Source organism: Meleagris gallopavo, chromosome 9 (genome assembly GCF_905368555.1).
Source record: "Meleagris gallopavo chromosome 9, MGAL_WU_HG_1.1, whole genome shotgun sequence".
NCBI lineage: Eukaryota > Metazoa > Chordata > Aves > Galliformes > Phasianidae > Meleagris > Meleagris gallopavo.
This window is the reverse complement of record NC_139412.1, coordinates 8,065,542-8,078,107: the sequence shown is the minus strand read 5'-3', so window position 1 is coordinate 8,078,107 and position 12,566 is coordinate 8,065,542. Positions and strand designations below refer to the sequence as shown.

General features: G+C 38.2%; 1 protein-coding gene across 1 annotated transcript in view; it reads right to left on the bottom strand.

Moving 5' to 3' along the window:
• The window catches only part of LOC116216933 (uncharacterized), a 127,004-nt gene extending 121,732 nt beyond the window's left edge, over nucleotides 1-5,272 (bottom strand). The window contains exon 1 of the mRNA XM_085230955.1: nucleotides 5,225-5,272. Within this exon, the coding sequence (XP_085087081.1) occupies nucleotides 5,225-5,272 (48 nt within the window). The remainder of the gene's footprint in view (nucleotides 1-5,224) is intronic.
• Nucleotides 5,273-12,566: the final 7,294 nt, after the last annotated feature.

Genomic DNA, 12,566 nt, shown 5'->3' with positions numbered 1-12,566 from the left:
AACAGCCCTGGGGTGCAAGCACAGGAGCCCCTCGAGGCAGCTGTGCCACAAAGCAAAGCATCACCTGAAAACTAAAGGTTATTAAATCTCATCTAAAAACTACCTGATATATGAAGATGGGCAAGAAAAAAAACAAAACATTATCAAAAGTGCAAAGGATTGAAACGTGTGGAATTTTGTTTACATTTAATCTAGCTAGTTATAAACTGATAGGAAATAAGTTAGGAGAAAATAACTCAAATGGAACCAGCTAATCATTAACAAAAACAGAGCTACAACATGTTACCTACTGAAAATTATTCAGTTTTGTTTGCTGTACTAAATACCTCTAATACATATGTGCAAACATCTGTGTAATAATTAATAACCCACATGTAAGAATTTTAAGTAATGGATAAAACAATGCAAAGTAAGACAAACCCAATTACCCTCCTTGTCTTTCAAAATCTCTATTTTTGGTTCAGCTGTAGAAAAACATTCATCTGCATCTCACAACAGATTTCCTAAAGAAGGGCTGTGGCAGGAAAAAAAAAAAAAAGGCCACCATAGTAGCTGCTCAAATCAAAACTACATCAGGTTTCTGTGGGATAACACTATTTTTAAGCATTTTTTGCACACTATGGCCAAGTATTACAATTCCTTAACTATCTAAACAGCTGGTTAAGAAAATTAAAAAAAGATAGGAAACAATATACAAACACTATACAAACAGTATACTAATGACACAAAATTCTACAATATGCTTCCATAAGCCAGTATGTATCTACCTCTAGTTACAACTTACATTAAATTAGTATGACCTACAGAAGATTGTATTTTTATGTACAATATCTGCTTGGGAAGTAGTGCTTTCTTTTTTGTTATGTTGGCCCACAACATCAAAGGTGGGTGCTGGTGGTGTGGCAGTAGAAGCTGAATCTTCGTGACAGTATTCCATGACATTTTGTTGCTGTGCAACAGATGGCAGCAGAGGGGCATGTTAAGAAATGGCATCTGACATTGAAGAGTGTATGTCTCCCAGTTTTATCAGTATTCATATCAATATCATGTAGCAAGCTGTTAAGTGCTGGAACATAGTTTTAGGGAGATGTACCTTCCTGGGTCAGCCCTTAGCAGTCTCAACTATTAGCACTTCCTGGCCCTGGCAGCATCAGTCATTCTTCACAGAATCGTAGGGGTTGGAAGGGGCCTCCAAAGATCAGAGTCCAACCCCCCTGCTAAAGTGGGTTCCCTACACCAGGTTGCACAAGTAGGTGTCCAGGTGGGTCTTGAATATCTCCAGAGAAGGAGACTCCACAACCTCCCTAGGCAGCCTGTTCCAGCACTCCGTCACCCTCACCATAAAGAAATTCTTGTGCACATTTCTGCAGAACTTCCTATGCTTCCTATTCTTACATTAAATTCTGGTTCCCCAAGAAGATGACACACTGAGGAGACTACAATTCCCAGAGGTCTCCAGTACTCTCCATATAATTTCTGATTCTAGGTAATAGAGGTAGAATAGCACAGCTGTAAGGGAAAAGGCTCTCTTTCATTTCTGGATGCACAGCAGGCAACACAGTCAGAACTCCTCTCCACGTTTGTTTGATTATTTACCCATAACTCCTTTTCATATGGGGGTGTCTTACATTCTATTATCATTTGTAGTAAATTAGTTATCTTTCCTTATCTTGATTGCATCCACTGTATATTTCCCCCCCCCCCCCCCCCCCCATCACTTGTGGTAGAATCAACTAAACCACAACAGTATGAAACTGAAGAAGTGTGCCGCTGAATTCCTCCATGTGAAAAAAATGACCCCCACTGACATTCATCAATGCTAGCTGAACACTTTTGAGACCAAAAGTGAAAGTAGTGCAGTGAGCTGGTGGTGCATTTCAGCAGTAGCAACAGCAATATGAAAGACAAACCACATTCTAGATGGCCATGCACAGCTGTCACACCCAAAACATAGAGCATCTCAATCAGTTCATCTACATGAATTGGTGGCTTATGACCAGAAAACCACGTACAGAACAGAATATTGGCTTCAACAGGTTGAAAACAATGATGTCAACATTGGAATACTGCAAAGTTGCACTAGGTGCGTCCCATGAATGCTCACACAGGAACAGATCTGTACTAGAGTGGCAAGTAGGCTCTTGATCATCACTGGCAAAAACGCATAGCTAATAGCAGTGACTATGTTGAAAAAACAGTGCTGCAGCTGAGAATTTGCTCTATCAAATAGCCCTATTGTGCTTTTTGTATCTGTTGCAGTTTCCAAGGAAATAAATAGAAGGCATTACTTTTAGAGCAACCTAAAGATACCATATACTGCATAAGTCATACACGCTGCACACCAAATAGTTGAGAGTCCTTTTGGATAAATGTAGTTGTCTTGCATACTATGAGGTTTGCAGGAACGCAATAGTACTGGATGGTCTATTACATGCAGACTCAACTTGCACAGATTGGGTCAGTGGTATTTTTCACTACAATATGTGCACTGCAATACTTAATTATAGAAAACAAACTGTATGGGCATTCATACACTTCCTTCCTTTTCTCTTACATTACCTTTTTAAAAGCTATACTCTTCATGAGCTTTACTCCCATCCTTATGTATAAAGGTTAGAAGCAGGATATTAAGCTCAGATACAGGCAGCAGGGGAACACCGTAGTAACAGCCAAGAAAAAAAGATTGAATATCGATATCTAAAGATACACTCCCAAATCAATCCTCCTGCACTTAATCAAAATCAATACGCATAGTCACACACAGGCAGCTAAATTTATGTGCAATCTAGATTTTCAGAAGTAACTATTGATGTAATTTTCAAAGCCTTGCATTTCGTATGCTCACCATGAGATATCTTAATTGGGCTTGCTTTCATGGAAATGATACTCTGAAATGCGGAGCACCTGTCATAAAAGGCTACTGTCCATTCTGGTTTGGTTGGCCTGTGACAGGAGCACCACACCCCTCTCTGGAAGGAACCTCCTACAGCATCCAGCCTTTAACACAACCTCTCCTGTGAGGATAGGCTGAGGGGCTGGGCTTGTTTACCCTGGAGGAGAGAAGGCACTGGGGCAGGGGGAAAAAAATCAGATAGTGGCCTTGCAATACCTAATGGGGCCTGCAAGACAGCTGGGGAGGGACTTTGGGCATGTAGTGGCAGGTAAAAGGGTAATGGCTTTAAACTAAAAGAGGGTGGATTTAGATTAAATAAATAGAAAAAAAGATCTATTAACAAAAGTAAAAAATGACTCGTAACTGTTGGATGTGCTGAGTATGGCATACTGAAAATCACTGTGTTAGAAAGTGGTATGTGTATTTTAACAAGAGTTCAACCATAAGGAATTTAACGAAAATCCCTGCAGCAGAAAAAAAATCTTCAAAATGTTTTATCGCCCTCTAGCGGCACAGTGCGAGATGGACACAAACAGAAGTCGCTGAGTTTTTATATGTATTTCTTTAAGGTTTTTTAAGAACTTAAATTGCTATTTTTCGTCTTCCTGAATTATTTAGGTTATGAAATACAATATAAGGAGAAACCCACAGTGATTTTGCTTTTTTTACAGCTACTCGTGTAAAACGTTTCTTACCATAAATGCAAGCCTAAAAGAACTAGATTGAAATAACACCATTGTTCAGTGTTGATGAAGGTATTCTGTATTGTACTTTAATACTAACCAACGAAGCAAGTCCAAAGTTTTAAAACTCATTTTATACTTAAGTGGACACAATCTTTGCATTCTGCTTAAAGAGCAACACCAAGTTCAGTCAAGCTCATATTCTATTAGTTCTAGAAAATCCAATTATTTTAAAACTCATGCAAATTTCAGAGCTTAGAAAATAAAAATATTAACACTTGTCAAATATTGGAAAAGTATATGGGAATCAGAACCTAATCGTATGTCTGCAAATCAAAACCATGATCTTGAGATATATAAAAAAAAAAAAGGGTGATTTTAAATAAGTAGTTGGATAGATAGGAGCCTCAAAAAAAACTTTTGATCTACCATGAAAGACTGAAAACACTGGACTATACTGATGTAAATTAACTGAACCAGTCCACATGACATCAAAGCATTTCCATCTGCACTAACATTGTATTCTCATGCCAATTCTCAGTCAGAAAGTTCCAGGGAAAGGTCTTACTAAATCATTAATAATTGAAATGCTGGCTGACTTTAGCAAATACTTTCTGTAAATCACTGATATCACACTATTTTTAGCTGAACTTTCCCAACTTTAAACATGGCTACTACAGCAATTAAAATCCAACCATAACAACTCTCCATGAGATCTAGGTTACTGCTAGGTAGGCGTTCAGAAATCTAATTTGCAATAGACTGCTTTGGGTCTTTTCTCAAAAATCAGATTTAAATGTCTAATAAGATAGAAGTAAAAAAAAAAAACAAAAACAATATAGCATGCCTCTAACTACATCCTCAAACACAGCAAATCTTCACTAGAATAGTGGGAAAAACAGCAGCATGGAGCTCAGAATACACAATATGCTATGCTGCACAAACACCTGCTGGAAAACCACCTAAAGACACCTGAAGAGCCAGGTCAAATGTCTGGAAAAAAAAACCCACAGATAATGTCACTGAAGTTTTCCCACAGTAATAAATAATACAGAGTGAATGTTTTCAGTGGTGCTTGTGCAGTTTAGTATAAGGCTCAAGAAAAGGTCTGGCTGGAATGGAGCTGCCTTGGTGCTACTGGTGTTCAGAAACATGTATGACATGGATATTAAAGATAATCTTGGCTAAAACCTGTTTGCCCTGCAGAGTTTATTGTCATTCAGCTGTGAGAAAACATCTATATAATTTTCAACCCAGGCTGTGAAATGGCCAAGAAAACAAGCCTGCACTTCTCTGGGAAAAAACCATGCTTCCTTTCCATTCAATGCTCCAATGCCCCTGCTTCAGGGGATATTCCACTATCACTCTCCTTCTGTTGAGACATATGACTATAAACCTGCTCTTCTCACAAGCAGATAAATGTTTCCTCTCAATCACAGTAAACTGTCTGTCAGCTGCTCATTTGCTCAAAGTACTTCATTGTATATTTTGTATTTAACTGTATTTTTGCATGAAATTTTCTTGCCTTAGCAAAATTAAAAAATGCCACAAAACAAAACACAGCTCTTAAAAAAAACAAAACAAAACAACCCACACCATGGAAATCGCAGAGCTAATCTATCTGTATTGAGAAGTTATCAGGACTTACCTGCCAATAGTCAATGCTCCTTCTCAGTTCTTCTGAGCCTGAAGTCATCCTATAAAGCTTCCTGGACTTCACCACCCTGAAACACAAAGGATGAGTTCTCACTTTGCTGTGCTCTACCCCTCCCTCAGCACCTCCAGCACTTCCAGAGCTGGGTCCACCCCCTGCAGTCACTCAGTTACATTGCATGCACCTGTGGTCCCCTGGGTTGGCCCTGCCTTCCCACCAGGTGCTCAGTCACTGCTTCAAGCAGTGATTTAGCATTCCTGCTACAGAGGAGTAATTGTTTATTTCTCAAGTTACATCTGTTATTGTAAACTAATATCACCCAAAATATTGAAATCCAAAAAAGGTGCTGTATGCTTTCAAAAACTTCTTTTGAAGCTTCAGCTATTGAAAAAAAACCAGCCACTGACAGAAAAGAGACCTTGGTAATCATCTGATCTCCAAAGTATGATCTTTGGATCATCTTGATCATTTGTAATCTTATTCTTATTGTGGTCTATGCAGCAGATACAACTTAGATTCTGTACTAACAACATTTTTGCCACATTTTTCTACTCAATCGATTTGTCCTTGTGGAAATGACAACTATTTTAACAGGCTAACACAGATGTGTTTAAGGAAAACTAAAATGCCATTATTTCCAATTACAACAGCAGAAGATAAACATCAGCTCATTACAAATTACTTCAAGCTCAAGTCTAAACTTACTTTCTAAATCTAAATGCCAATATTATACTTAGGCTTATTGATTTAGACATAGAAAACTATTACCCTTTTTGGGTTAGAGTTTGCTTTTGTTCTCAAAGTAATGGTTACTCAAGAAAGGATAACAGTAGTGGTTTTGAATAGTATAAATTTGCCTTAAGCATCCACCTTCATTAGTACAGACAAAGTCTCTTTTTTTTTTCTTTCCAATTTTTATGACACTCTGTGTATGACATTTCAACACATGCCAGGCCATTTTGGTATCTTATATAACACTTAAGCATGTAATTAGACAAATTCTGAAATTACAACTTCCACACAAGCTAACATATGTTTGAAGATAAAGGACCAACACTTCAGTAGGGCCCTCTCTGGATTCAGTTAGACAAGTCTTTGACAAACTCATAAAGTGCAGATTTCTTAGTTCTTTACCATTCCTTGTGTAAATACTTAGTTTGTAAATACTCTAAAAAGTCATTTTTCCTGTTTGTTTCCCCCTCCTCAGTCCTACCTTAATTTTGGTGCTACTGTAACATACCCATCAAGGCAAAACTTGATACTAAAAAGCAATCTTACCAAAACAACGCAGTGGATAGAAGGAAGAGAGAATAAACTTGAGAATACTAAAAATGAACAAAAATCTGCTAAGGCTGATACTCATCAGCAAGACATTTTGCTGGAGCTGTCTGTACCCAAGGTGACTTCAGCTGCTCTCTAGTGCTCCTGAGCATTCACAGGTGCAGTGTTCAGCCTGCCCTCAGCTGCCTGGCACACTTCAGCACAGCTGGTGGGACTGCAAATAACTAACACCCTTCAGTGCTGCTAGTGGGATTGCAAATAACACCCTTCAGCACTACTAGAGGAGAGGCCTGAGGAGACTTCAGCAGAGCCATGTAGTGCAGAGGGTGGAGGTACTGAGCTCTGGCAGTGGTACAGCTACATGGCTCTGTGAGGCAAGGCCAGGCTGCCCAGTACCACATGCAGCACAAGCAGCAGTGCTGGCTCAGGAAAGACATGCTTGAGGAAGGGAGTAAGGAGAGAAGCAGGAGGAACAGCACTGGGAACAGCTAGGCCAGAGAAGGAGGAGGAGTAGGCACCATGCAGGGGTTCCCTCACGGCCCATGGAAAGCAGGCAGCATCTCCTGACAGAAGATTGAGAGCCCACACTAGGAGCAGGGAAATGCATGATAAGGAAGAGTGGGTGGAAGGGAGAGAGAGCAGGCTGTTTTTGACCGTCTTCCTCACCGTTCAACTCTATCTTAACAGGCAATAAATGAATTTTTGCCTGTGACATTAACTGGTAACTAAGCGATCACTCCGTCTTTATCTCTAGCCATGAGCTGCTTCTTACTTTCTCCCCAGATGTGAGCACAGCCAGGTGAGTGCCTAGCTGCCATCAAGGTCACCAGCCCTCAGCTCACCAGCCCACTTACAATAGGGGGAGCAATGGGGTGAAAGAAAGCACTCCATACGAGGCTGCTGCTGTTCTACTCTGCTCGTTATTCCTGCAAACAGCCTATTGAAGAATGATAAAAAATCCTTTTTCATCCTCACAGCTCTTGTTACGACAGGCTGGAGGAAACGTTACACCAGGTAGATCTCTATCAGTACCTATTATACTGTGGCAATTGGACAGATCAATACAACGGGAAAGGTGTTACTACATAGATGCGATGACAGAAGAACCAGTATGATAGACAGGTGCTATAAAGGAAGGGAAGAAGATTGCTCACCTGTATCAAAAGATTCTAGAGAAAGCTTCACAAAGGTAGAACCTCCAAAAAGAGATCATACCCTACTGGGAGTGAGCTCTTAAATGAGGTCTAAGGGGAATAGAGCCAGGCTCTACCCCTTCTGATCAAACAACTGAATTGCCTTCACCTGTGCTCTCAGGGCTGACCGGGTCCTTTCCCCAGGTGCTCAATCAGTGGTTTAGGCTGGGACTCAGCAGTTCCCATACACATATCTACTTAAGTGCCTTTGTCTTTGTTCACCTTTTTGCTAGAAACACTGATTGATGAGAAAAGAAATGTGCATTTGAAGAAAGTAACATTACAGGTATTTTAGCAGTATTTCCCCCCAAAAGGGCAGCACTACCCAGCACAAGTGAGCAGGGCTGAGGAATCTCCTGTACGTGCTGCCTTCCTGAATGTCTTGGGACAACATTTTAATCACTGTCAACTAGTTTTTCTGATCAGCTCCACAGATGTATCACAGCAGACTTAATAGAATAGCACTCAGCTTCTGCTCTGCAAGTAATTGCTCATTCCTTCTGCTGTGTTCCTGCCCTTCTAGGGAACTCAGGTACAAACAATATTACATACCCAGTTACATATACTTCAAACAGCTGGAACTGAATACATAGATGGAGCTCAAACAAAGGGAGATTGGCACTTTCCTTCTAGGAGTTCTGAAGCAAAGCAGGTTTTGTTTCCTAAATATTACGGTACTTTGGATTTCCTTTCCAATCAGGAAGAAAATTACAGTCTACAAGTGGTAATTAGTGTTTTCCTTGGGTATCTATTTTGATTTATACTTGAAGTCTAGGTTTAGAACTGACTTCAAAGCATTACTCCTGATTGAAATCATAATCAAATGAACAGCAAGCAGTAAAAAGCACTGTGATTTGATTCCTGTTACATATTTATGGTATAAAATAAAATGAGTAATCTAAGAGTCAAGCTTTTCCTAAATTGCAAAATGATACCTTGAAACATATGGTCTACATTAACAAGCTGATTACTCACCATACTATTGTGCATTGGGTTTCCAGGCTATGATGCAGAATCCTCTTTTGCTGTAAGGTAAGACATCTGGAAATAGCAAAATCTTGACCTTGGTGATCAAAACAGCTGAGATATTGGTACGTGCTGATAAGTATATTGGTAACTGACTTGAACCTTCTTTTGACCTTTAGTTTAAGAGGAAAAATGGAATGGATACACGTAGAGGTGATGGCTTTCACCCAGCAGAAACCTGCTGGGGTTGAGAGTGGAGAAAGAGTGCGTGTGTGTGGGGGGGGAGTTCTGCATGTTCATGAACTCCGGCAGGTTATTTAGGTTACACAATAATAGCTAGATGAAAGAGTCTTTCAAACTTCTTAAAACAGCTTCTGTGGTGTGCTCCGAAATGAATGTATTTTTCTTTGCAATATTCTTCTTTGCAATATGAATAGCTAACAAGCTGGTTGGAATTTTGATGCTTTAGAGTCACTATTTTAATATAAACAGAATGGGAAAACATGTAACAGCATAAAACAATTGTAGTGCTGTCAGAAAGCATACAGAACACTTTTACAGAGTTTATTTAAAGTTCTTGGCTTTGTACATCCTAACTGGACTGGAGAAGCTATTAGTGATAGGAATAAAGAATAAGGGGCAATCTTACAATATTGTATGTGGTATCTGATAAAAGAAAAAATTCATCACAAAATCTTTCAATGAGTTGAGTTTTAGACCTCAGTTGTCTAGAATGGGGAGAAAAATGATTCTGTTCATCATAGTTGTGTAAAGTGATTGCACATTTTCCTGATGTTTGGATCAGCTTTCTTACAGATCCAGAAAAAACAAAAATGATGGTGGGAAGAATGACTATCAACAGTGACAAGCTCTCTCACTTTCTGCATACTTCAGACAATCTGCAAAAGAATGATAATCAAAGGATTACAGAAATCAGATACAGAAATCTTTCAAGACCTTTCAACCAGAACGGATCTAATAAAGAGACTTGATCCTGTTTATAAGCAGGACTCTCTCATTTTCTTTTGCACTGGTAATAAACAAACCTATAGCCAATTGACTGTACTTATAGGAGCTGTGGGAACTGTCTGCTCACATGGACAAGGATGAATATATTAATTGCTTAGAAATAGGCCTCACTGGTGACATTGCACACACCCAGCTGTTGTATGAGTCAGCAGAATAGAATGAACTGGTGTTAATGGATAGAGCAGAGCCTGAAAACCCTGATATGAAGAGGCCTCTAGCTTTGTGACCTGAGACAACTGCTTCTCTGAATGGCCTTCCAGGCTCTGAAGAATGTGTTCACTGTTGAGTTTTCTCAGTGGTGGAGGAGGATATAAATATACATATATCTGATACACTTTACATCAAATCTCCGAAGAAGAGAATGACAGTTGGGGAGTGGCCATTTGCTGAGAAAGTGACAGTCATTTGACAAGTAAATTCTATGAAGTCACAACTGCAGACACAGAGGTACAGCCAGACACTGACTGTCTTGAATACACACAGCTCCATATAATCCATCAGAGAGCAGCAAATTAATAAGGTAATGGACTATCATGTTAAATGGAAGGTGATCAGAGGACCTGTTTAGAGGAAGAGAAGTCTTTACAGAAAGAGAATATATGATTGTCCTTACGAACTCTGTGAACTTAGCCACAACAGGATGTGATTCTTTTTAAGACTACAGCACCTTTATTATTGGCCCTAAATGCATGAGAAACTGTAGTCAGGTCTTGATTTGCTTAGCTAAAAAAAAATCTTTCCATTTAAATACTTGTCATACACAATATGAAATTGCTACATTATTCATTCAGAATTCCACAATCCCCTTTTTAAGTCAGAGTCATTCCTCAAAGCTAACAGTTTCCTTTTCAGGGAGTTGCACTCACATTCTTAGTGAGTAGTGGGAAACTACAAACAATTAAAGTTGTCAACAGAAATCCATACATTATTGAAACATTATTTATCTACCTATATGTTTTCATTAAAATTTTTCATTTCAGTGGTTTTATATAAACTTATTATGAATTCTAATCAAAGTCACCCAAAACTGAACTTAAGTATTTAAAATCCCAAGAGAGTATCCATTTTCATATTTAAGAAACACTTCTCTTGTTCATTTAAAAAACAATATTGATAGATATTAAAATTTAATGCATTTATCTTCTAGATGTCTTTGAAAGAGTTATAGACAATCTAACTCAAAAAGGAATTATGCTCTAAACAAAGTCAAGGACATTCGTTCACTCAGGTGAATTATTTTTAATCTTTGAATTCTGCTTCTAACAAAATTTCTTTTTGAGGACCACCAAAAAAGCATAAGAATTTAAAAGAGAGATGTTATCTTTCTTGTTCTTTTCTTCAAATACAGTAATAATACCGTATTTTATTTATCATAAATACACCATTAGAAAAATAAAATAAGCTTTTTTGTGCATGTGTCTTCATAAAGCTGATTGCTAACACGAATGCTTATTTGCATCACTATGAAAATACTCCAATTTCAAACAGAATCACCCCCACAACCTTCTCAATAAATTACAAAATGATCCAGCAGAGGGACCCCTTCAGTTAAAAATTAAAAATAACCCTTGACTCAAATCCCACAGCTTATATTTAGGCACACAATTGCACTCTGTGCCTAAATTAGTAGAGTCACAAGAAGCGTAGGAATATTTATGAGACAGAGAAGCTTACAACATAATTATGAAGTCTTTGTGTTCACATATGTCCAATAAAAAGATATGTAAAGTTACTATGTAGTAAACTATGTAGTATATTATTGTCAAGAACTACATTAAATTACAGATTATTCTGGCTGAGAGGTACCATCCTCTCCAAGTTGCTAAATTATGTCAGTATTACAGGTAAGAAACTCAGAAGACAAGTTGTATGTTACCAGCTGATGATAAAATGGAAAGCAGCGCGATGGCAGTGAAGAAATAAACATCAAAAATGCCTCTGAATTACTTACACCGTTGTCTGTCTTAAAATTAAACAGGACATCCATCAGAATTTTACCATATGAAAACCATCTCCTCAAACTGAAGTAGCACAGGAGAAATGTCTGAATGCAGAGAGCATCCTACAGTGTTGCAATTGAAGCTGCTGAGTGCTAGCAGCAAAATTCAGAAAGTACAGTTCTGAAGCAAAAACTTCCTAGATGTATCTTTAATTTAAGAGGAAATCTTATTAGCGAATGTCTCTTTTGCAGCAGTTGCCATGGCAGCCCCCTCACTCAGGCTGTTGTATAAGCTATTAATTTTTCACATTACTGGAACTCAGTGTTGTAACTTTTTGCTTTATATTCTTTAATTCTGTAAGATCCCCTAATATTATTTGTCTATTCATGAGTGATAAAACCTTTGTAATCAGTGCTTATTCACACTGCAATATGACAAAACCCCGTGCTTCAAGTACATTCATTCTAAAAAGAAATTGTAACCTATGAAATTCTGCTAATGCAAATCCAGAACATGCTTGTTGTACTGTTTGTTTCTCAGTGCCCCACAACTTCTAAGATTTATTACACATGAAATGGTACTTCACAACATAGGCCATAACACCTACACAATTACATAAAGACTAAAAATTAAATTGATTTCCACCCAGTATGAATTTAACCAGCTTGTATTTCTTTGACATGTATTAGATACACAAAATGGTTGTGGGGAAAGGCATTTTGTTTTATATTCACACAGTTTCAGAAATTAGGTTATTTACACACAAAAAAGCAGTCTGGATTCAGCTAAACCCTTAACTTTAAGCATACGGGTCTTTCATTTATAGACAAAAATCACAGTATAGTAACTTACTGTGATTAGACTGGAAATGGACTGCAGATTTATCTTTAATCCTATTTATTAATGGTGATACAGAGAGACCTGTTT